General features: G+C 40.5%; 1 protein-coding gene across 1 annotated transcript in view; it reads right to left on the reverse strand.

The window, feature by feature from the left end:
- Window positions 1–4,073: 4,073 nt before the first annotated feature.
- Window positions 4,074–26,050, reverse strand: part of LOC143975427 (uncharacterized) — a 98,355-nt gene continuing 76,378 nt past the window's right edge. Inside the window, exons 2-3 of the mRNA XM_077477808.1 lie at window positions 5,676–5,777; window positions 4,074–4,331 (exon numbers count right to left, since the gene is read on the reverse strand). Coding sequence (XP_077333934.1) covers window positions 4,181–4,331; window positions 5,676–5,777 — 253 coding nt within the window. The 3' untranslated portion in view covers window positions 4,074–4,180. The remainder of the gene's footprint in view (window positions 4,332–5,675; window positions 5,778–26,050) is intronic.

Below are 26,050 nucleotides of genomic sequence, written 5' to 3' on the forward strand. Positions count from 1 at the left end.
TGGACACTCCCTTGTAACCAGTTTTCTACCCAAGAACAAACCTTACGGTTGGGGTTGCACCGATACCGATACTAGCTGCTTTATTGAAATCTGTACAGGGAGATCGGTGCTTGTAACGGCACCCACCGCCGCACCGATCACCCATTACTGTCCCCCATGTGCTCTTTGATTTTATCCTATGTGCTTTTAAGGTCCCCCGCCAAGTCCTCCTCTAGTCCCCATCTGTCCTCCTCCACTCCCCCTCCATGTCCTCCTTCACTCATTCTCTGCTTCCCCTCTGTGTCCTCCTCCACTCCCCCTCCATGTCTTCCTCCACTCCTCCCCTGCTCCTTCTCCCCTCCCCCTTCGTGTCCTCCTCCTGTCCTTCTCTGCTTGACCCCGTGTCCTCCTCCACTTCTTCTCCACTTCCCCTTGGTGTCCTCCTTTGCTCACCCTCCGTGTCCTCCTCCTCTCCTTCTCCACTCCCAGTTTGTGTGCTCCTCCTGTCCTTCTCCGCTGCCCCTCCGTGTCCTCCGGGCCCCCCTGCCCCAGATCTGTCAGGATGGAGTGCGGAGGAAGAAGCCTGTAAATCTGTCATTTACCAGCTCCTTCCTCTTCCAAATGCACAAAGTCAGCGATCACTGACTGTCCATTCATAACTGAGCATCATAATCTGTGTTCACTCTGCTTCAGTTTATGAATGAACAGGAGCCGCTGTCTCCTGTCCATTCATCTTTAGTGCAGCTGAGGCTGCTGAGAAAAGGACTGGGAAATCTGTGTCCTCAGTCCCTTTCTCTGTCTCAAAGGGGGAATATCAGGGGTCGATAAAAAAAAAAAAAAAAAAAGAGGATAATTTGTAATAAATTAATATTTACAGTAAAATTGTAAAAATAATATAAGAAAAAAACACTGACACTGTCCACTCCCCCTCAGCCCCCCCCCCCCCCCCCACACACACACACACACAAAAAAAAGAAAGCATTTAAAAAAAAAATGTATAAATGAAAAAAAAAATTAAAAAAATTAAATTGTAAAAAAAGATAAAATAAAAATAAAAAAACTACTGACACAGTCCACGCCTCATCAGTGCCGATCAGTGATACTGTCACAGGACATTAAAAAAAAAGGATCGGTGGTGGTCAATAAGTTTCATTACCTAGGAGTGGAGATCCAATTACCCCTTAAAACTTATATCCCCAATGATCTCACCCACCTTATGCAGCGCCTGAAAACGAATTTGCAGACCTAGTCCAAACTGCCTCTCAATTTATTAGGCAGAATCTGAATATGTGACCATATACTTTCCGATGAATAGTTAACGCTGTTAATTGTATTTTGTGAAAGACCAATAAATTTAGCCTTTAAAAAATATTTTAAAAAAATTAAAATTATTGATAATTGGTATCAGCAAGTACTTGTGCACGGTCTTAAAAAAATGATATCGGTGCAACCCTACTTATGGTCAATGCGAACAGACCTCAGCTTGTAGATTAAACATCTATGGAGAACTGTTTTGAATGCTTTTGCAAAATCCAGATACAACACCACATCCACAGGCCTCCCCCTATCTAGGTGGCAGCTCACTTCCTCGTAGAATGTTAATAGATTGGTCTGGCAAAAACGACCATTCCAACCAGGCTGGTTATTACTAATGATACTGTTATCTTCAGCAAATTCTTGGATATAATCCCTTATCATCCCCTCCAATAATTTACCTACTATTGATGTTAGGCTGACTGGTCTGTAGTTTCCAGGAATATGTCTCTGCCCTTTTTTGAACAATTGGTACCACATTGGCTTTTCTTCAATCAGCTGGTACAAATTCTTTCAGTATGCTGTTCACAAAGATTTCGAAAAATGGTCTGGCTATAACCTGACTGAGTTCTTTGAGGACTCTCGAGTGTAAGCCATCTGATCCCGATGATTTATTTGTGTTAATCTGATCTAGTCTTTCCTTGACTTCGGCCTCTTTTAGAAACAAGAGTACGTTCTGTGGTGTGTTAACAATACTGTCGTAGTCGGTATATCCCTCCTTTTCCTGCGTAAAAACTGAGGAGAAGAAAGCATTTAGTACAGTTGCCTTTTCTGTGTCATCTGTAACCATCCTCCCATCATTGTCTTTTATGTCAGCAATGTGCTCTGATCTTGCTTTTTATACTGTTAATATATCTAAAAAATTCCTTGGGATTTTTCTACTCTCCTCTGCTATGTGTCTCTTGTAGTCTCTTTTTGCCACCCTGATTGCATTCTTACACTTATTTTTGCATCCCTTGTAGTGATGGAATGCTGACAATGCCCCCTCCGCTTTATATTTTTCAAAGGCCATTTTTTTCTCTTTAAAAGGACTTAAAAGCTCTTCTAAGTTTATTGCCCATTGGAATGTACTGTGTGATACCTTTGTTACTAAAGCATTGCCATTTTTCTTCCGTGTTCAATGTTTCTAGGATTTGGTCCCAATTTATGTCTTGTAGTATTGAGCGAAGTTCAGAAAAGTTTGCCCGCTTGAAATTTAGAGTTCTTAGGGCGCATGTGCAGAGCTGATGGCACCGTACATGTCCTGCTGAAGCTCCGCTTTTCTCTGGATTTCATAAAGGACACCCAAACGGCAGGGTAAAAGATAAGAGGCTTACCTTGAGCCCCCATTCACACCTATGCGAATTAGATGCAGCTTACAACGCATCCAATTCGCAAGACATTTTAAACTAAGTTAATTTGAATGAGGCAAGTTCACATATGTGCGTTTCATTCGCACTGCGCATTGCACAAAAAAGTGTGCGTTTTCTGGTCATTGCGAATTACAAGGCCATTATCTTCTATGGGCAAGCATCTGATTCGCAGCTGTGTTGCGGTGTGAACGGAAATTATATCCCCTCCTCCTTCACCTCCCCCTCTTCCAGTTCCTCCCCTGTCTGTTTTGTGGTGATAACTGGAGAGCAAGCATGGCAAAAATAGGGAGAAAAATGGCATCAAAGGTCAAAGAATCTGTGGATTGTGAGGAGCTGATCAGACTTGTGAGGGAGAAACCAATGATTTATGACACCCAGCATCCTAAATATAAGGACAATGTTCTTAAAAAATTGGCTGGAAATTGCCAGAAACATCTTGCCAGAGTGGAGCATGTGCTCATCCCAAATTAAGGCTGACAAATGTAAGATTTTTTTTTCCCTTTCACTACCTGTAGATGCTGTTCTGTTGTTTCTTTATGTTGTCCATCTTTACGAATTCTAATATTATTTTACTAGATAATAAATGTGCATTCACCCACAAATCCATACCAGGCCACATGCTCTCAACATTAGGCACATAACGGCGTCAACCAGTGACAGAGGAGTCCCTAAATTAAGTTTCTCTTAGGTTTGCAAAATAATATACAACACAAATGTGAACAATTTTTTTTTATTTTAAAAAATCAAAATGACATAAAAAAAACATTTGTTACAGTTCACTTTTCATTTTGTAAATGCCCTGATAATATAATGCAAACAAATACACACTTTTTAGGATTATATTGAATTCATCTGCCAAGGCACCTCCCCAGCCCAATTTTTGGAATTCGCCACGAATATGTGTACCAGTAGTGGTGCCCCTAGTAACATTCCTCAGGGAATCCTCAAATAGATATCCATCTCATTCATGCACATAATTGTGCAGTTCACAGGCTGCTTTAACAGCACTAATAGCATGGTCAATACTGAGGTTTATTGAAGTATGCAAGAATCTCCACTTATTGCATAGTATACCAAATGAACATTCTACTACTCGTCGTGCCCTGTTGAGCCTATAATTGAACACTCTTTTTTCTGTTGTCAGAGAGCGAATTGAAAAAGGCCTGAGCATGTGCTCTGAAAGGGAAAACGCTTCATCTCCTACAAATACATGTGGGAGGGAAGGCTCTGTTGTTCCGGGCAGGGGAGAATGATTGGGCAAGTCTAGTGTATGCTCACGCAGCATGCGGCCAAATGAGGAATGTGAAAATACACTACAATCCGAGCTTCTCCCATATGAACCCACATCAATATAAATAAATGTATAATTTGCGTCTGCCACTGCCATTAATACCAATGAAAAAAATTTCTTATAATTAAAATATTGGCTCCCACTTGCTGGAGGCTTAAGGATGCGGATGTGCTTCCCATCTATGGCTCCCAGACAGTTGGGGTGGTTGCAACGCTCCCAGAATAGCTCCACTATCTTCAACCATTCATTTTTTTTTTTTGGGCTTCTTCATAACCAAATCCTTCAGTTCTTCCCACATGACTAGGCAGGTTTCATTAATGATGCCACTAATAGTTGACTTCCCAACCTTAAATTCATAGTGCAAACTTCCAAAAGAATTTCCTGTTGCTAGGTACCTAAAAGCAAACATAAATAAAATTATAAATTTTTATGTTTTTCAGTGCACTACTTACAGACAACGTGGCGTAGCATGTGTAATGCTTATTGAAAATATAAATGCGTCACGTCAAGGAAGCAAGGAGTGGCTCGGGGGCAGTGCCAAGGGTACCCTATATGTTTGCCAGGGACTTTGATTTTCTGCAACCCATTGTGGAGATGAGGGATTAAGTTTTCATCTATATCATGTATGTATCTGCCAAACTTGTATGTATCTGCCAAACTCTTAACTTTGATTATGCCTATTTAAGTTCCCCTCTTTATTTTTGAAAAACAGGACAGAAGCTAGTTGGGAGGAACAAGATGTAATGGAGGACCAACCAGAGGCTTAACTGGAGGCCCAAGGCCAGATTGAATTTCCAGAAATCCAAAGCTTGTCCAACTTTGGGAATCCAGATGAACAAGGCTATCCCTGGGCCCTCCTCTGCTCCTGCAGACATAGTTCTGCCAGACAAAGTGGCACGGAGGCGAGCACCTCAATCCCAACCTGACATAAGTGAGCACCTACTTGAAATGTTGAAAACCATGTCAGAAAAGGTGGATGCTTTTTTATGTCTGGATACTATACTGGCGCTCAGTTCTGTCCCTCTAATTAAAAAGGTACCACCAGAGCGCTACTTTGAAATGCGAAACACTATTGAACAAGTGCTGCACTCCTTCTCACAGCCATGTGAGGAAGCTTCATTTAAAGTGCCATATGTGCCACCATCAAGACCTCTACTACCCTCTACTACTTAACTACCCCAGATACGTCTAGTACCCTGAACAACAACTCCAACCTTACCCCTATTATCCCCCTTCCTATCTTTCAAGTTTTGAAAAGGCAATCTCCAGATATGAAGTGCCACACAGTAACATTCCCTATCCCATCCCATCCCCAATTCCTTCAATCAGCCCCCCTCCCCAAAATCCTGGTATGTATGTGCCAAGTCAACATGATGAGGCTAGGCCTGCTCCCAGCACTGCCAGTAATGACCCAGCTTCTGCCAGTCACTACTCCAATGAGCCCCCTTTCCAAAAAACATATCACAATCTATGATTAATGATGTCTGTCCAAGGTTGAGGACCAAGAGGACACCTTTTTTTTTTTTACTTTTTTTTATGTTAATTTATGATGGTTACATGAGCAAATGTTTTTTTTATATATATATTTTTAATATATCTTGGATAATTGAATAAATCCTTATTATGCCAACTTTTGTCGGGTTATATATTTAGAATTACACATGTTTGAAGAGTTGTAAAAACATTAGATTACATGCTCCAAAATTCACATGACAAAGGACATCAGTGAAGAAAAGTACCTTAATGTGATCAGTAAACTTTCAGCAGGCTGGATACTAGTTCTGTAGCACGTGTTCTGATGCTCCAAGCGAGGGGAGATTAATCCAAGCAATTCATCAAAACTAAATAAAAAAAAAAAATTAGATTAGCTACATGTATGAAACACATTTTGCCATACAGTCTTCAAAATAGTAAGGTACCGTATATACTCGAGTATAGGTCGATCCGAATATAAGCCGAGGCCCCTAATTTACCACAAAAAACTGGGAAAATGTATTGACTCGAGTATAAGCCGGGGGTGGGAAATGCAGCAGCTACTGAAAGGCCGCGTACACACGCGGGGACTGTTCGCTCAACTTTGTTCGTCAAACAGTTTCAGCGGACAGTCCGCTCAAAATTAGCATGGACGGACTTGGCCACACACGACGAACGAACAGTCCGCTGAAACCGTGCGCGTTTTAGAGGTGGCTTTAGAGACATTAAGTTACTAAGGTTTACATTGTGGGTTTAGCACACACACATATTCCATTCACTTTAGGAATTTGAGGTTAGCGCAGTTCTCCTTTTTTCTTTTTCTGTTTGTGTATTTTTGGTGTACATCTGAATTGCAGCTTCCGACCAGTATTGTTTTCACTCCGTAGCGCAGTTTTTTCCTCTTTGCTCTCTCTTAAAGATAAAAACCTTACGCTGCAAAGGCTTTTAGAGGATTTTAAAATAGAGCACGTTGCTCAAACCTCTGCATACAAGGTATACCTGAGGCTATTATTGACCTTCAATTGACAATGACTGCACTTTTCCAAGACTTGTTATCGTTAATACCAGTTGAAAGATTAGGAATGGATAGAATTCTCAGGCGCCACACAAATCTGAAGGTCCCCCCGTGACATAATCGCGAAATTCCACTTCTTTTAGCACCAAAGAGCAACTCATGGCCACTGCCGGGAGCAAAGAATCCCTTATCTTTCAAGGTTGCCCATATCAGCTCTTTGCCGACCTTTCCCCGATAACTGTGGATAAATGAACCACATCGAAACCTTTGCTTCAAAATTTACAGCAACACCAGATCCTCTACAAATGGGGATTCCCATTCTCTCTTCGCTTCAATTATCAAGGTACCAAGCATTCATGTAGATCCTCTGATGAATTAGTAAACACCTTACAAGAACTTCATCTATACAAAAGACCCTCTGCTAGCCCTCATTCGGAAATGATAGAAGTAGACAAAACTCATCGAAGAAGTGTCGATTCAACTCTCCGGACCTAGATCCTCCAGACACAATGGACTGAATGCCTTTTGTATATCAAGTTGAAGTTCACTCTATCTTACGGTTGTCTGTTTGTTGATCCCTAAGTATTTACTACCTTTAATATATTCTGAATATACTTTCTTAAATTGGTATTATATTATTCTTCCATACTCCCTTCCCCCTTCCCTCCTCATCCCCTTCCCCTTTCTCAATGAAAACAAAGAGATTAATATTATTTTGATCATAGCCCAATTTAATTAAAAAGAAACAAATTTAGTTATCCTACTAAGTTAACTGATTCAGATCCACACTATAGCAGAATAACGACTACAGTGCGGATCTGCTTTGCCGGGAGGCCATCAATAGATGTCCTCCCCTTTGCAGGCTCACCATGGCCCCCTGAAGGGCATGCACGGCATGCGCTGTGATCACCCGAGTCAATGAGATTCGGGTGATCACAGATCCGAGTAAGGGGTCCATCCCGGCCCCTTACCACATGATCAGTTACGTTAACAGCCAATGACAGTTGATCACGTGATGTAAACAGAAGATTGGTAATTATTTATTTTTTCTTCTCACACTGATAGCATTAGGAGAAAAAAAGCTGATCACCAGTTTCTATTTGAAGGGACATCGGTCCCAAAGAGGAAGAGGTGAAGCTGCCTCATATGTGCCCACCCGTACCACCTGACAGTGCCATGAATCAGTGCCCACAGTACGTAAGTGCCAGCAATCAGTGCCACCTATCAGTGCCCACAAGTGCCACCTATCAATGCCCACTAGTGGTGCCAATCAGTGCCTCATCAGTGTCACCTACCAGGGCCGATCAGTGCCCATCAGTGCCAGCTATCAGTGCCACCTATTAGTGCCCTTCAGTGCCACCTATCAATGCCCTTCTATCCTGCCCATCAGTGTCACCCATCGGTGCCACCTCTCAGTGTCCACCAATGCCACCTATAAGTGCCCACCAGTGTCACCTCATCAGTGCCCACCAGTACCGCCTATTAGTGCTCATCAGTGCCACCATATCAGTGCCCATCAATGCAGCCTATCGGTGCCCATTAGTGCAGCCTATCAGTGCCCTTCAGTGTAGCCTCATCAGCGTACATCAGTGAAGGAGAAAAATTACCCGTTTGCAAAAATTTACTAACAAAATACAAAACGGTTTTGCATTCTTTTTTTTTTTAATTGGAATTTTTACATTTCTTTAACAAAATATAAAAAACCCAGAGGTGATCAAATACCGCCAAAAGAAAGCTCTATTTGTGGGGAAAAAAATTATAAAAATAAAATTTGGGTACAGTGTTGTATGACCACACAATTGTCATTCAAAGAGTGATGGCACTAAAAGCTGAAAATTAGTCGGGGCAGGAGGGGGGTTTAGGCGCCCAGTAAGCAAGTGGTTAAAGAGGAAGTAAACCCTGATGGGTTTACTTCCTCTTTTTTTCCCTGCAAAGGTAAAGCATAATGGACTACTATGCATCGCATAGTAGCTCATTATGTGTCACTTACCTGACACAGGAGCCAGCGAAGTCGCCGCTGTCACCTGTAGTCCGCCGCATCCATCTTGGTTGTGGCGTCTCTCGCAGCTCCGACGAATGACAGCGGAGAAGCCGCGATGACGTCACTCCCGCGCATGCGCACGGGAGTCGCGTCTCGGAGCTCCGACGCTGCCATTCGCCGGAGCCGCGATGACGTCACTCCCGCGCATGCGCACGGGAGTAGACAAATTTGGCAAATCCATTCTTGGACTTGCCGCATTTAGTGCGCCTGCGCATGCGCCGTAGACAGCGGTGCCCATTTTCGGGCAAATATCTCCTAAACCATATAGGTTTAGGAGATATTACTTGGACCTACAGGTAAGCCTTAATCTAGGCTTACCTGTAGGTCAAAGTTGTTTGGAAGGGTTTACTTCCATTTTAAATACTACAACTATTTTATCTTTAACGATCCTGATTATTAATAACATTATTTACCTTTCCCATTACTGGCAATCCAGAAGCAACCAGTATTGTTAAGCAAACCATAGAGTTCATATTTTAAGTTAAATAACCTTAAAAGGTCAAATAAATGTTTATACTCACCTTATAATATTGAAGTTGATAGCTAAGTAATCTTTCTTTTATCTTTGATTATTTTTACATATATTGCTGAACTGTCCAAGTAAATTTTTCTTTTTTAAATATACTTCTCAGCCATGTGGGACTCGAGAAACGGTCACTGCTCCACCCATTTTTCTGTCCTAGGACTCTCCTCCACTCTAGTCTTTTTTTGTGAGGAGCCTTCTCAGATAGACACTGTGCCTCTGAGTTAGCATTGTGTACGCACTCAGTACGCCACCATTTTACTTTTCAATATTTAAAAAATTAATTGTAAACTATTTGTACACATGATTCTTACTCTCTCTTTCTTCCTTAAAGCGGGAGTCCACCAGGACTCCGCGTTTTTTTTTTTTTTTAAAGCCAGCAGCTACAAATACTGCAGCTGCTGACTTTTAAAATAGTGACACTTACCTGTCCAGCGCGCCCGCGATGTCGGCACCCGAAGCCGATCTGTAGATCGTATCTCGGGTGCTGCCGCCGCCATCTTGGGTATGGGAATCAGGAAATGGAGCCTTTCGGCTTCATTTCCCGGTTCCCTACTGCGCATGCGCGAGCCGCGCTGCGCAATAAGGACGGTCCCCGCTGCCTCTGGGATCTGTGTGTTTTCCCAGCAGGCAGCGGGGCACTTGCGGGAAGGGGCGGGCACCTGTGGAAAGGGGCGTAATATACGCCCCTTTCCGCAGAGAGCTATCCCGGAAGTGGGTACAGATACCTGTACTGTACAGGTATCTGCACCCCCCTCCCCCCTGAAAGGTGCCAATTGTGGCGCCGGAGGGGGGGAGGGTTCCGATGAGCGGAGGTCCACTTTAGGGTGGACCTCCGCTTTAATAATCTGTTCCTACTCCCTTCTTTTTTCTTGCTCCTCCCTGGGGTAATATAGATTCACAATCTATACATGCAATTCATTACAATAACCTTCTTAAGGTTTCTAGATGGCCCCCTTAAATGTATTTACATTAAACGTACAAGGTCTAAACATTCCACAGAAGCAAACCAAAGTTTTCAGTTTTCCGTTCTTTGTCTTCAAAAGCACACATAGTATGCCTCCAAGAAATGAGTTTCACTGAATCGTCGTTATTACCGCCTCTGCTAAGTCTAAGCAAAGGGGAGTACTAATAGAATTTCATCAAACTACACCCTTTTCCCTTCTGACAGAGATCAAAGATCTGTTATCTCATACTTACGGGGCATCTATGTGATTCCCAATCACAGTGTATTCTACTATGCCCCTAACAGAAATCAATCGTCATTTCTCTCTCATTTACTATGGGTAATAGATACACATAAAATGGTCACACTTTTGATCTGTGGAGATTCAAACCAAGTTCTAGACATGTGCATTCGTTTTCGTCCGAATGCATTTTCGTCCGAATTTCAGGTATTTTCGTTTTCGTTTTGACAAACGATAACGAAAGTGCATAATCCGAAAAACGAAAGATCCCACATAAATAAATGCTTTATTTTCGTTTTCGTTGTTACAAAAGTTCGATATAGAATAGGAGATTCGATGTGACTCTAACAATCTGTGTCTATTGAACCTGTGGTCGAATGTGCCTAACCTTACCTCTATTAGTCCAAGATTATATAGAGAAAATATTCGACAGAGAGAAAATATTCGACATAGAGAGAAAAGATTTGACAGAGAGAAAAGATTCTAAAGTGCTAATTTTAAAGGCTAATATGCAAGTTAATGTCCTAAAAAGTGTCTGGAGACCTGGGTCCTGCCCCAGGGGACATGTATCAATGCAAAAAAAAGTTTTAAAAAATGGGCGTTTTTTTCGGGAGCAGTGATTTTAATGATTAAAGTGAAACAATAAAAGTGTAATATTCCTTTCAATTTCGTATCTGGGGGGTGTCTATAGTATGCCTGTGAAGGGGCACATGTTTCCCGTGCACAAAGAACTGTCCCTACACAAAGTGTAATTTCTGCAGGAAAAAAAAATCACTCGCAATGAATTGTCAGCTCCCGTAATACAGAGAACACTCATTGAAAGTCATTGATAAAAAAAAAAATAATAAAAAAAAAAGCGTGGGGTTCCCCCAAATTCAATTACCAGGCCCTTCAGGTCTGGTATGGATATTAAGGGGAACCCTGCGTCAAATTAAAAAAAAAATTGACGTGGGGGTCCCCCTAAAAATCCATACCAGACCCTTTATCCGAGCACGCAACCTGGTAGGCCGCAGGAAAAGAGGGGGGGACGAGAGAGCGCCCCCCCTCCTGAACCGTACCAGGCCACATGCCCTCAACATTGGGAGGATGCTTTGGGGTCCCCCCCAAAGCACCATGTCCCTATGTTGATGGGGACAAGGGCCTCATCCCCACAACCCTGGCCGGTGGTTGTGGGGGTCTGCGGGCGGGGGGCTTATCAGAATTTTGAAGCCCTCTTTAACAAGGGGACCTCCAGATCCCGGCCCCCCCGTTTGAAATGGTAAGGGGGTACAAAAGTACCCCTACCATTTCACAAAGAAAGTGTAAAAAATTGTTAAATAAGACAAACACACTTTTGAAAAAGTCCTTTATTAAAAATAAAAAAATAAAAAAGATTCCAGCGGTGGTAATCCACTCTTGCTATCCAGCGATGGATGATCATCTCTCCAGCGATGGCTGATCTGATCCAGCGCAGCGAATCCATCCATCTTCTGTCTCCACGGAAATCTTTTTTATTTTTTTTTATTTTTAATAAAGGACTTTTTCAAAAGTGTGTTTGTCTTATTTAACTATTTTTTACACTTTCTTTGTGAAATGGTAGGGGTACTTTTGTACTCCCTTACCATTTCAAACAGGGGGGGCCGGGATCTGGGGGTCCCCTTGTTAAAGGGGGCTTCCAGATTCTGATAAGCCCCCCGCCCGCAGACCCCTACAACCACTGGCCAGGGCTGTGGGGATGAGGCCCTTGTCCCCATCAATATGGGGACATGGGGCTTTGGGGGGACCCCAAAGCATCCTCCCAATGTTGAGGGCATGTGGCCTGGTACAGTTCAGGAGGGGGGGCGCTCTCTCGTCCCCCCCTCTTTTCCTGCGACCTGCCAGGTTGCGTGCTCGGATAAAGGGTCTGGTATGGATTTTTAGGGGGACCCACTCGTCAATTTTTTTTTAATTTGACATGGGGTTCCCCTTAATATCCATACCAGACCTAAAGGGTCTGGTATGGATATTTAGGGGGAACCCCACGTCAATTTTTTTTTTTAATTTGACGCAGGGTTCCCCTTAATATCCATACCAGGCCTAAAGGGCCTAGTAATTGAATTTGGGGGAACCCCACGTTTATTTATTTATTTATTTTATCAATGACTTTCAATGAGTGTTCTCTGTATTACTAGAGCCGACAATTCATTATAGCCGCAAGTGATTTTAAAGGACTTTTTTTCCTGCAGAAATGACACTTTGTGCAGGGACAGTTCTAATCACGGGAAACATGTGCCCCTTCACGGGCATACTATAGACACCCCCCAGATACAAAATTTTAAGGAATATTACACTTTTATTGTTTCACTTTAATCATTATTAAAATCACTGCTCCCAAAAAAACGGCCGCTTTTAAAACTTTTTTTTGCATTGATACATGTCCCCTGGGGCAGGACCCAGGTCCCCAAACACTTTTTAGGACAGTAATTTGCATATTATCCTTTAAAATTAGCACTTTAGATTTTGAACGTTGGAGTCCCAGGGTTCTAAAGTTCACACGAAGTATGCTGTATACTAGCTCCGTTGAATCTTCTTTATACATTCGACAGACACCATAAGCCTTCAAAGACAGATTCGACCTTAATTCATGTGGATTTTCGGACAAATGCAATTTTTGAACGAAAAACTAAATAAATAAAAACGAATTTCGGGAGTAACTAAATAAATTTATTTTTCGGACGAAAACAAAATTATGAAACAAAATATTTCACTCTGCACATGTCTACCAAGTTCTATATCCTTATTTAGGTAAATCCCCAACTCCTACCGCATCCAACTCTCAATCTCGATTGTTCCAAAGACTTCTTCAGCAACATTCACTGCTAGATTCCTGGCGTGAAATCAATCCTACGAAATGCCAATATTCTTTTTATTCCCATCCACATAAATCTTTTTCCCGTATTGATCACATTTCAATCTCAATAAGTATGTCCCCGGAATTGCTTACTTCATCTGCTATACCTTTTACATGGACTGATCACTGTTCTATACTTTCAACTTTCACTTCTCTAATACCTAAAACACAAGACCCCACATGGTACAATAATGATTCAATCCTATCTCACCCATCACACTCTTCAGACCTAGAAATAGCCATAAAAGATTATCTGACAAACAATGAGACTCCTGATATGTCTCCATTAACCTTATGGAAAGCACATAATCCAGTTCTTCAAGTGGTCTGTTTACGCCAAGCATCATGCCTTAAAAAGGACAAACCACAACTGCAACAAAAATTTGAAAAATAATCAATACTTGCCACACAAACTTTCAATCTAATCCTACCCCTGTGACAAAAAACAGCTACATAAAGCATGTCTAAACTTTGACCTTTTCCTATCAGAATCCATAGACAAAACCTTACGTAAATCCAAACATAAATTTTATCTCAAAGCAAATAAGCCTGGCACCCTTCTTGCCCGAGCACTTAAAAAATTAAATAGCCCATTTAAACCGATTCGACTAAAATTACCTCATGATACATACACCAGCAACCCAGTAAAGATCTTACATACCTTTCACAAGCACCTTACCTCTTAATACAAAAAAGAAGGAGCCTTTGATCAATCCTCTGCAGAATCATTTTTCTCACAAATTAAACTTCTGACTATTCCCTTAGCTCAATATGATAGCCTTGAAAGCCCTATTACATCTACAGAAGTTAAATTAGCAATTAAATCTCTTAAACCTAACAAAGTCCAGGCCCTGACAGTTTCTCTGCCCCCTATTATGAGAAATGTTCTCATATCCTTGCTCCAATGCTGACAGATGCTTTCAAATCCCTTCTTAATAATCAATCCTTCCGCCCCGAAACATTAACACCAATAATCTCAATGATTCCTAAACCTCAGTCAGATGAAAAATGTTGTGCTAATTATAAGCCCATATCCTTACTTAACTTCGACATAATGTTACTAGCGAATGTTTTAGCGGCTCACGTCAATAATATAAAAGATGAAGTAGGCTTTACTTCGTTACGTCAAGCAGCGGATAATGTGAGCAGGACTACTTTACTGATTCAAGCGGCCAGAATACGACAAATACCCGTATGATTTCTGTCTTTAGATATCAAAAAAGCGTTCGATACAGTATCGTGGCCCTACCAACATTTTGCCCTGAAACAATGAGGCTTCGGTCCTCATTTTCTTAACTGGGTTTCATCATTATATAATAGTCCCAAAGCCTATGTTAAATATGCTGTATACAAATTAGGCATGTTTTACATCAGCAGAGGAATGCTCAGGCAATCTGTACTGATCCCTCAATCAAAGGGATAGATTTAGCTGGTCATCAACACAAACTCTGTCTATTTGCTGACGATATCTTAATCTTTATGTCACCCCCTCATATTTCTGCTCCTAACCTTAAAAGCAAACTTGATCATTTTGCATGCATCTCTGGTCTAACTATTAAATTCTCAAAAATCTACAGCTTTAAATATTTCCTTACCTCCTCATATTTTACAACAAGCACAATCATCCCTCCCTTTCTCCTGGTCCACATCACGCCACGCTTACTTATTATTCTTACCCCCAATCTTTCTGACATCTTCTCTGCTAATTTCCCTCCATTATTGCTGCAGATCTCCAATGGCCCCCCTTACCAATATCATCTTTAGGTAAAATTAACACAATAAAGATTATTACCCAAAATCTTTTTTGAGTTTTACCTATTCCTGTCCCAGCATATTTCCTCAGAAATCTACAAAGTAAAACACTTGCGTTCGTTTAGGGTCATTTGAAACCCCATTTGCCTAAACACACACGTTACCATCCCAAACTTAAGGTGGACTAGGGTTTCCTAATTTTACCACACAGCTCAAATAGCACATATACCTAAATATCACGCAAAACATGAAATTCCGCTTTAGGTAGTACTAGAATCAATCGACTGTGACCCACTTTCCATAACAAACCTAATATGGTCTAATTCCTCTGATTGTAAAAATATTAAAAATAAGATAAATTTTAATTTGTTAATGGACTACAGTCTCCATATCATTTATTAGAAATAGACTTTTCTACCTGCATTTTAATCTGCTAAATCTTTTAAAGAATGGATCTCCTATAACCTAACAACTCTGTGGGTTATCATCATATACCTCATTTAAAACATTTCCTGAACTGTGTGAAAGTCACAAACTTCCCCATTTAGAACTTTTTCGTTATCTGCAGATACAAGGAAGAAGTAATTTAGATACATTTACGCATTTTTTAAAGCATATGCAAACGTGATCCCCACTCAAAGGGACTCATAACAATAATATACAATCATCTTATTACATCACCTAAGGCGGAACCACTATCATATGTGGTAAAATCAGAGAGAGACCTTGAATTTCATATGGAAGAAACTGAGTGGGATAAAATCTGGGCCACAAAAAAATCATCTTCACAAAATATTACTGCCACGCACTGGTATCTGGTCCCTGTCAGAATTGCGAAATATGTTCACCAATATTCTCTGTTTGATTTCACGGCTGTGGTGAACTAGAATCACATTTTCATATATGTTGGGACTGTCCGGTTACAGTTGGTTCTCAACATTATTTTAAAAATCTATAATTTCTGACCCTACAATTGTACTTCTAAACCTAGAAACTGGCCTCTATCTCCCACACCCAATTCAAACTCCTATTACAAATTACCACAGCTGCAAAGCAAACAATTGCCAAAGCTTGGAAAACGCTATCATAATGGGTTCTGAAACTAATGCCCCGTACACACTTTCCGATTAAGGAACCACAAAAGTCGCTTTTGGACAGATCGTGTAGTCAGTACAGTATGCGTCCGATTAAAAGTCGTTCGACAAACACCACGCATGATCGGAAACACGAAAATAAACCAGAAGGACACACGGGTCACACTTATTTGACATCATTTAAAATACGTAACGGAAGATTTTTCCAGAATCGTACAACAAAAATCTTACACACATTTTGCACTGTTGTATGCAACAAAATGTGAACGATCTGTCTTACGATAATCGGAACGCGTGTACAGGGCATAAGACTAGAATAAATCAAACTATGATTTATTCAAAAATAGAAGCCATATCCAATGATAACATTTATAACTTTGAGAAAATATGGAGTCTATGGATGACTCACTTTTTTCCTCTCAATTTTGACACCACCCTACTAAGACCCTTGTAATATTGGTACATATATCTATATATCTATTCTGCGTACTCATAGTATATGACTACCACTATATGATACCCCAGGGATCCATATTATCTTTGATTTCCTCCTTTTTCTCCTTTCCTTTTTCTCTTTTCTAATTCTCCTCTTTAGTCTGTCTTCCCTCCTTCAACTTACTTCCTTACACAATACTTGTAGCGGAATTTCTATTTCCCAATTTCCTTAACGATCATTTTACAACAGTTATATAGTTCCAATGAACAAATACAAGCCTATTGATTGTACATAAAACCATTTTTTAAATCTCTAATGCATTCTATTCCAGCGATACATGCAAGTTAATAATTAAGATCTTTCTTTTTCTTCTCATCCTTTATGATCATATTATATATAATTGTTCTATCTGGATTGTAATCTTTCATTTTCAAGACAAAGCATATTTTATGTGAGATATTAGATCTCCATCTACATTGGTTAAGTTAAAAATTAAAAAAAAATATTGGAACTCAAGTTCAGTACTGTTTTCTAGTATGTGATCTCTATTACTGCTACCTGATGAGTTTACTTCCTCTTTCATTCCCTGCAAAGGCAAAGCATAATGGACTACTATGCATCGCATAGTAGCCCATTATGTGTCACTTACCTGACACAGGAGCCAGCGAAGTCGCCGCTGTCCCCTGTAGTCCGCCGCATCCATCTTGTTGGTGGGGTCTCGCAGCTCCGCCGCTGTCATTCGGCGAAGCCGCGATGACGTCACTCCCGCGCATGCGCACGGGAGCCGACACGCGTGGCAGCTCCGTCGCTGAGAATGCCGCGCTCAGTGCCTGCGCATGCGCCGTAGACAGCGGTGCCTGTTTTCGGGCAAATATCTCCTAAACCATATAAGTTTAGGAGATATTGCTTGGACCTACAGGTAAGCCTTAATCTAGGCTTACCTGTAGGTCAAAGTGGTTTGTAAGGGTTTACAACAACTTTAACTGTACCTATGTTTGTTAATTATCCCTTTCATGACTAAGCCTATTTTTTGACATTTGGTGTTTACAAGTTAAAATCCATATTTTTTGCTAGAAAATTACTTGGAACCCCCAAAGATTATATATATTTTTTTAGCAGAGACTCTAGAGAATAAAATGGCGATTGTTGCAATATTTTATGTCACACGGTATTTGCGCAGTGGTGTTTTAAACGCCACTTTTTGGGAAAAGGGACACTTTCATGAATTGAAAAAAAACGAAACTGTAAAATGAGCCCAATTTTTTTGCATAATGTGAAAGATAATGTTACGCTGAGTAAATAGATACCAAGCATGTCACACTTTATAATTGCACGCACTCGTGGAATGATGACAAACTATGGTGCCTAAAAATCTCAATAGGTGACGCTTTAAAAAATGTTTCCGGTTACCAGGTTAGAGTTACAGAGGGGTCAGAGTTACAGTTGCGGCGACGGGGTGGGGGGGGGGGGGTGGGGTGGTTGCTTTAAAAAAAAAAAAATTCTTATTTATTTTAAAATTTATAAATTGTTTTTAAAAAATAAATAAAAATTTTGATCACTTTTATTGCTGTCACAATGTAAACATCCCTTATGACAGTAATAGGTTTGCACTTCAAAGTATTCAGATTGCCGTTTTCGGCGATTCTGAATAGTGTATATATTTTTAAATCCGGCGCCCTTGGCAGCCGAGTAAACTGGAAGTGACGTCATGACATCGCTTCCGTGTTTACAATTAGGAGACTGGAATGAAGCTGCTTACGGAGACGAGTGGGGGCATCTTCCCCTCACTCATCTCCATACCTAACAGGAGAGCAGACCCGATCGCCTCCACCGGCTCCGGTAAGCTGCGGAGGGCATCAGAGCGAGGCGGGAGGGGGGCCTCTCCTGCCGCCGATAAAAGTGATCTTGTGGCGAATCCGCCACAGAGACCACTTTTATCTGAAAGTGGACTGCCCTCTAAAGAAGAGTTATGGTAGCTAGCTGCTACCATAACAATGATATCCCTCTTCAAAGTACCGATGCATAATGATGGTGGGCGGTCCATAACTAGACATGTGCATTTCGTTTCGTTCCAAATCGAAATTCGGACGAATTTTCATTATTCGGACATTCGGATGCATCCGAATTACCGAATTGCAATGCTAACGAATTCAAACGAAATTCGAATCAAATTCGAAAAATGACATTTTGTGACCCGACTTTGGGGCCGTGTATCTCGGGGCCACTTATAGCTAGGAACCCTATGCAAAGTAGAACTAGTAGAACTAGTTTCTAGCTATAAATGATCCCGAGATACATGGCCCCAAATTCGGGTCGCAAAATGTCATTCTCTTCTGCAGAAAAGTAATATAAATGAAATAAGATGTGTGTGTTTTTTTGCACTGGTACACTGCAAGTATGAGAAGTTGATGTGACAGATGTATATAAGTAACTAACCATCTTCCAAAATTTCTAATTCAAATAGAAAAGATTAGAAAAAAATATAATTTAATAGAATAAAATAGAAAGAATATACAACCATCTTCTGAAATTCAAATTTCAAATAGAATAAATTTGAATTTCGAATAGTATGAATTCAAAAATTTTAATTAATTAATTTTAAATTTAGATAGAAAAGATTCTAATAAAATAGAAAATAGACTAGAAAAATGATAGAACAGAACAGAATAGAATATATTATATTTCATTCTGTTCTGTTCCATTGTTTTTCTAGTTTATTCTTTTATATTCTATTAAAATCTTTTCTATTAAAATCAAAATCATTATATACTAAATTAGAATTTTCGGAAGATGGTGATTTTATAATATATATTTTTTTTTTCTGACATTCGAATTTTGTATAGAATGAATTCAAATTTGAATAGAAAAGATTAAAATGGAAATAGAGAATAGACTAGAAAAACAATAGAACAGAATAGAATATAGATACTATCTATTTCATTTTTAATTTCTTTTGCAGATTACTATTTGTTTCCATAAGATCTCCTGCAGACTATTAGCATCTATTAAATTTTTTTGTAGATCTCCTGCAGACTATTAGTATCTATTTTGTTTTCTAACCAGATCTCCTGCAGACCACTAGCATCTATTTTTTTTTAGCAGATCTCCTGTAGACTATTAACAGCCATTTCACTTCTTTTTTTTTTTGCAGATCTCCTGCAGACTGTTAGAATCAATTTCATTTTTTTTGGAGATTACTATTTATTTCCATCAGATTTCCTGCAGTATAATAACATATATTTCATTGTTTGCAGATCTCCTACAGACTATTAGCATCTATATCTAAAGGAAATGGCTGTTCTAATGCAAAGAAAATAAAAATAAAAATGAAATAGATTCTAATATACTGCAGGAGATCTGATGGAAATAAATAGTAATCTGCAAAAAAAAAGAAAAATGAAATTGATTCTAACAGTCTGCAGGAGATCTGCAAAAAAAGAAGTGAAATGGCTGTTAATAGTCAACATGAGATCTGCTAAAAAAAATAGATGCTAATAGTCTGCAGGAGATCTGCAAAAAAATGAAATAGATGCTAATAGTCTGCAGGAGATCTGGTGAAAAAAATAAATAGATACTAATAGTCTGCAGGAGATCTGCAAAAAAAAATGAAATAGATGCTAATAGTCTGCAGGAGATCTTATTAAAACAAATGGTAATCTGCTAAAAAAATTAAAATTAAATAGATAGTATCTATATTCTATTCTCTTCTATTGTTGTAGTCTATTCTCTATTTCTATTCTAATCTTTTCTATTCAAATTCGAATTCATTCTATATGAAATTCCAATGTCGGAAATATATATATATATATATATATATATATATATATATATATATATATATATATATAAAACCATCTTCCGCAATTCGAATTTAGTATATAATGATTTTGATTTTAATAGAAAAGATTTTAATAGAATATAAAAGAATAGACTAGAAAAACAATAGAACAGAACAGAATAAAATATAATATATTCTATTCTGATCTGTTCTATCGTTTTTCTAGTCTATTTTCTATTTTATTATAATCTTTTCTATCCAAATTTAACCTCCTCGCGCCCGCCCTATAGCCGAATGACGGCCGTAGAGCAGGCGCGTTCGTTCGGGCGGTCGTCCCTGGACGGCCTGATGTTTACTTCCGCAATGCGCGCCGCCGCGGGCGCGCATCGCGGAAGTTCTGTGTTCGCCGTGTCCCCCGGGGACAGGCAAACACAGATCGCTGTAAACGGCCAATCACAGCGGCCGTTTACAGCGTGATCGGCGTGTCCAATGGGAGATGATCTCATATGTAAACATATGAGATCATCTCGCAGCGCCGCTCTCCTTCCTCGCACAGACAGTGCGAGAGGGGAGAGATGAACGGCTGCAGCGGCAGCCGTTCTGATTGTGGAAAAAAATAAATTAAAAAAATGAAATAAAAAGTGCCATCCGCCCCCAGCAGTGCCATCCGCCCCCAGCAGTGCCATCTGCCCCAGTGCCATCCACCCCAGTGCTACCTGCCCCCAGTGCCATCCACCCCAGTGCTACCTGCCCCCAGTGCCATCCACCCCAGTGCTACCTGCCCCTAGTGCCATCCACCCCAGTGCTACCTGCCCCTAGTGCCATCCACCCCAGTGCTACCTGCCCCCAGTGCCATCCACCCCAGTGCTACCTGCCCCCAGTGCCATCCACCCCAGTGCTACCTGCCCCCAGTGCCATCCACCCCAGTGCCACCTGCCGTCAGTGCCACCTGCCCCCAGTGCCACCTGTCCCCAGTGCCACCTGCCCCCAGTGCCACCTGCCGTCAGTGCCACGTGTCATCAGTGCCACATAGTGCCATCTGTCATCAGTGCCACGTATCAGTGCCATTTGTCATCAGTGCCACCTGTCAGTGTCACGTGCCATCTGTTGTCAGTGTCACGTGTCATCAATGCCACTTATCAGTGCCATCTGTCATCAGTGTCACGCGTCATCGGTGCCATGTATTAGTGCCATCTGTCATCGGTGGCACATATTAGTGCCACGTATTAGTGCCATCTGTCATCGGTGCCACGTTTCAGTGCCACGTGTCATCAGTGCCACGTATTAGTGCCACGTGTCATCAGTGCCACGTATAAGTGCCACGCGTCATCAGTGCCACATATTAGTGCCATCTGTCATCAGTGCCACATATTAGTGCAATCTGTCATCAGTGCCACCTGTCATCATTGCCACGTATCAGTGCCATCTGTCATCAGTGTCACGTGTCATTGTCCTGGTGCTTCAAAAGTGTAATAAATAGTCAACAAGTTAGATGTGTAACTTATGTTCCTAGAACACATGATGGCGCTATCTGCATGTTGGGCCTCTCTATGTGGCCAGGCTGTGAAAAAGTCCCACACATGTGGTATTGTAATACTCAGGAGGAGTAGCAGAATTTTTTGGGGGGTGTCATTTGTGGTATACACATGCCACGTGAGAGAAATAACCTATTACAATGACAATTTTGTGGAGAAAAAAAAAAAATGAAAAATCTTAATTTTGCAAAGAATTGTGGGAAAAAAATGACAACATCAAAAAGCTCACTATACCTCTTACTAAATACCTTGGAATGTCTACTTTCCAAAAAGGGGTCATTTGGGGGGTATTTGTACTTTCCTGGCTTGTTCGGGTCACAAGAAGCGAGATAGGCCACCAGTACATCAGATGTGATCAATTTTGTGCGATTCGCACCACAGCTTGTAGACTCTCTAACTTTCACAAAGACCAAATAATATCCACTAATTTGGGTTATTTTTACCAAAGACATGTAGCAGTATAAATTGTGACCAAAATTTATGAAGAAAAATTAATAATTTGCATAATTCTGTCACAGAAACAAAGAAATATGCGGTTTTTTTCAAAATTTTCGGTCTTTTTTCATTTATAGCGCAAAAAATAAAAACCCCAGAGGTGATCAAATACCACCAAAAGAAAGCTCTATTTGTGGGAAAAAAAGGACAAAAAATTCATTTGGGTACAGTGTTGCATGACTGAGTAATTGTCATTCAAATTGTGAGAGCACCGAAAGCTGAAAATTGGTCTGGGCAGGAAGGTGTTTAAGTGCCCTGTAAGCAAGTGGTTAAAATTAATTTATTTAAAAATTTGAATTCATACTATTCAAAATTCAAATTAATTCTATTCAAATTTGAATTTCAGAAGATGGTTGTATATTCTTTCTATTTCTTTCTATTCTGTTCTAATCTTTTCGATTTGAATTAGAAATTTTGGAAGATGGTTAGTTACTTATACTTACTTATATATATATCTGTCACATCAACTTTTCATACTTGCAGTGTACCCGTGCAAAAAAAACACACACATCTTATTTAATTTATATTTATGGTATCAATGAAGTTGTCAGCATGCCTGATTGAAGAAGTCACGGATGTTGATCGCAAGGCAAGTGCATATGCTGTATGTCATTGTCTGCTTTCCAAAAGTTGTGTATTGTATTTGTCCACTTGCCACGTCACCTGCCACAAGTTGTGTATTGTCCACTTGCCACGACACCTGCCAGGAGTACCACGTGACCTGCCACGAGTGCCACGTGGCCTGACATGAGTGCCGCGTGACCGGAGACGAGTGCCATGTGACCGGCCACGAGTGCCATGTGACCAAGTTGTGGATTGTCCACTTGCCACGTCACCTGCCACATATCTCGGGGTCACTTATAGCTAGAAACACCACATTTGGTATGCAAACACAATAGAACTAGCACTACAACTTATACAAATTTGGGGTTTCTAGCACCAAGTGATCCCGAGATACGTGGCCCCAAATTCGGGTCACAAAATGTCAAGCACTTTTGTGCAGCAGAGAATTACATTTTGCGACCCGAATTTGGGGCCACATATCTCGGGGTCACTTATCGCTAGAAACACTAAATTTGGTATGCAAACACAATAGAACTAGCACTACAACATATCCACATTTTTAGCACCAAGTGACCCCGAGATACCGGGCCCTAAAGTCGGGTCGCAAAATATTTTCGAATCCGGTTGAAATAGTTTCAAATGCGGTTGAAATTATTTCGAATCATGTTGAAATCATTTCGAATTCGGTAGAAATATTTTCGAATTTGGTTGAAATATTTTCGAATGTGACCGATTTTTCGAATTCGGCAGAAAACTAAACGAAATACGAAAACGAATTTAACGAATTTAACGAATATAACTAAACAAAATTAATTAATTAACGAATTAAAACGAAACTAAACTAAACAAATTTTTTCCTTTTGCACATGCCTATCCATAACCGGTTAATCAGCTTATTCTTAAACATGCACCTACACTTTGAAGCTGTTACATGTGTAGTACCCTCCTAGTTAGAGTATAGGATGCTAGATACATTTAGTCTGGCTCCTCTGTTGCCAGTGGAGCGGTTGTATCTCACTTGTCCGTGGTCTTGGTGTCTTTTAATCCAGAGGAATATGGAAGACCAGTGCATGGTGGACATCAGATCCCTATGATCACAGTGCCCTGCAAACACAGAATATTAAACCCAAAGTAAAGGGTGTTGTGGGTGGCTAGCGTTTGCCATAAAGTGCAAAAGCACAGTATTATTGAACATGACAAATATGAGATATGATGATATGATATCATATGATATATGACAAATGTATCTCTGGCTCTCCTCCAGTGCTGTAAGGTCTGAGCTCCCCACATCCACTTTGTCCTTGCTGGTGCCATGTCCTCTTCTTCTGGCTCTGCTGCCTTCTTGCTTTGCCCACCGGATGGGCACTAATGATGTAACTCTTATGCATGCACAGTTACATTCTCTTGCCACTCAGCTTCATTACCAGCATCTGTGAGATACTGTAGCTGTACACTGTACTTCACATGTGACAAACTCAATGTACAGACTTAAAAAAATTGCCTACCTGCAGAAAATTTTTGTTTTTAGCTAAAGCAGAGATTGGTGCTGACGTCATCATGCAAGCGCTACTTTTTCTAATCTTCCGGGATCAAAGACTGCTGAAAAAAGGCAGTTGAGAACCCTGAATGTCACGTGACTGACCAGAAGACATACAAAAGTGTACAAATGAAAAAGCACAAAACACCACTGGTGGACCTCAAGGGGGTAAGGAAGGCTTTGGATGGGTACAACACTAAGCCTAAAGTTGGGCAATAACTGTTCTCTATTTCACATGCACAAGATTGTCCTGCAGCCGCCTGGTACATGTGACAGGAGAAGAAGGAATAGCAGCATTTTCACTTTTGAGTGAAGGTCCACTAAAAAAAAAATTTGTACATTGCATTCCCTTTTAGAACTGTTCATTATGGTAACTGCTAAGCTATTGTATCTGAACCTTATCCCGAGTGTAAAACTTTAGTAAATTATATGTACTAAAGGGGCCCCCTGGGCTCCGGACCAGTTTAATACCGAACGCCTTATTGCATTAGAAAGGAATTGTCATCATGAGAAATTTCTCATATTTACATAAGAAAAGAGGAAAAGAGTGCAATTTAAGGTAATCTACTGCTTTTGACCTGAATGTATTATTATGAGTCCATACACCGATCATACTGTTCTGGCATCTAATGCTTACAGTTTGCAGAAAAAAATGCACTCTCTTAGATTTCACTTTAAAACAATAGAATTCACCTGACATGTACGGCATACTTTGCTTTCATCAGCACTTCCTGCAGTTTGTAAATGGAACACACAGTTCAGCTTTCAGCCTCTTATAAATAGTACTTGGGTATTGGGGGGATTCCAGCCTGACACTTCTATACAAAGTAAGTGGAGTGAACAAAGATGGAGTCACTGCTGTAACATTAAATATGCTAGTTGTATACTGGATTGTATGGAAATGGTTAGAAATTTAGAAACGTGTTGTTAAAGTAGACCTATACTTTAGATGGGTTAGGTTTAGTATGCATTTTTTTTTCATAAAATCAAATTCACATGCAAGAATAGGATAAAATAGAAAATAAAGGAATAGAATAGAGTAAAACAGAACAGAATAGAAAATAAAATAATAGAATACAATATAATAGAAAATAAAGGAAAATAAGAGAAAATAATAGAATAGAAAATAATAACAATAAAAAAAAGACATAAAAATATAAAACTAAAGCCACTCTGAGGGGGGTGTTCATAGCAGAGGTGAGCGAGTTCAAAAAACAGTTGGCCTCTACAGTGCACGATAGGGAGATAGGAGTGTCTCTAGCAGAAGCAGAATATGTGAGGGGACCCACTAGAGAGAGCCTGCTGACACTACAGGAAAGAACCAGGGAATACCGTGCTGTTTTGACTGACCGACCCACAAAACTTAGACTCGCACAGCAGAGACGCATCTTTGAGTTCCGGGACAAGAATAGCAGGCTCCTGACATATCTGGCAAGGCCAGAATACCTCCCTGTATATATTAAAAGTGTTTATGACAGGCAGGGGTCTGAGATATATGACTCGGCTGACATTCTAAGAATCTTTACTCAATTCTATAAGCATGTCATGTCATGTGTTGCTGCGGGGGAGAGGCATTGGAGACCTACCTATTTGATATTGACCTGCCTATGTTGACAAATGAAGACAGTGCTGCTTTAGAAGCCGATATCCCTGTAGAGGAAGTGGAGGGGGCGATTTCTACCTTTGCTCCTCGGAAGTCTCCAGGTCTTGATGGTCTTCCCTTGGAGTGGTACCGCACTTTTAGCCATAATTTAGCACCTGGCCCGTTGCAAGTGTTCAATACGGCTAGGTCGGATGGTAGCTTGCCACCCTCTA

The sequence above is a fragment of the Lithobates pipiens genome, unplaced genomic scaffold (assembly GCF_037356315.1).
Source record: "Lithobates pipiens isolate NorthernLeopardFrog02 unplaced genomic scaffold, aLitPip1_a1.2 Scaffold_13, whole genome shotgun sequence".
NCBI lineage: Eukaryota > Metazoa > Chordata > Amphibia > Anura > Ranidae > Lithobates > Lithobates pipiens.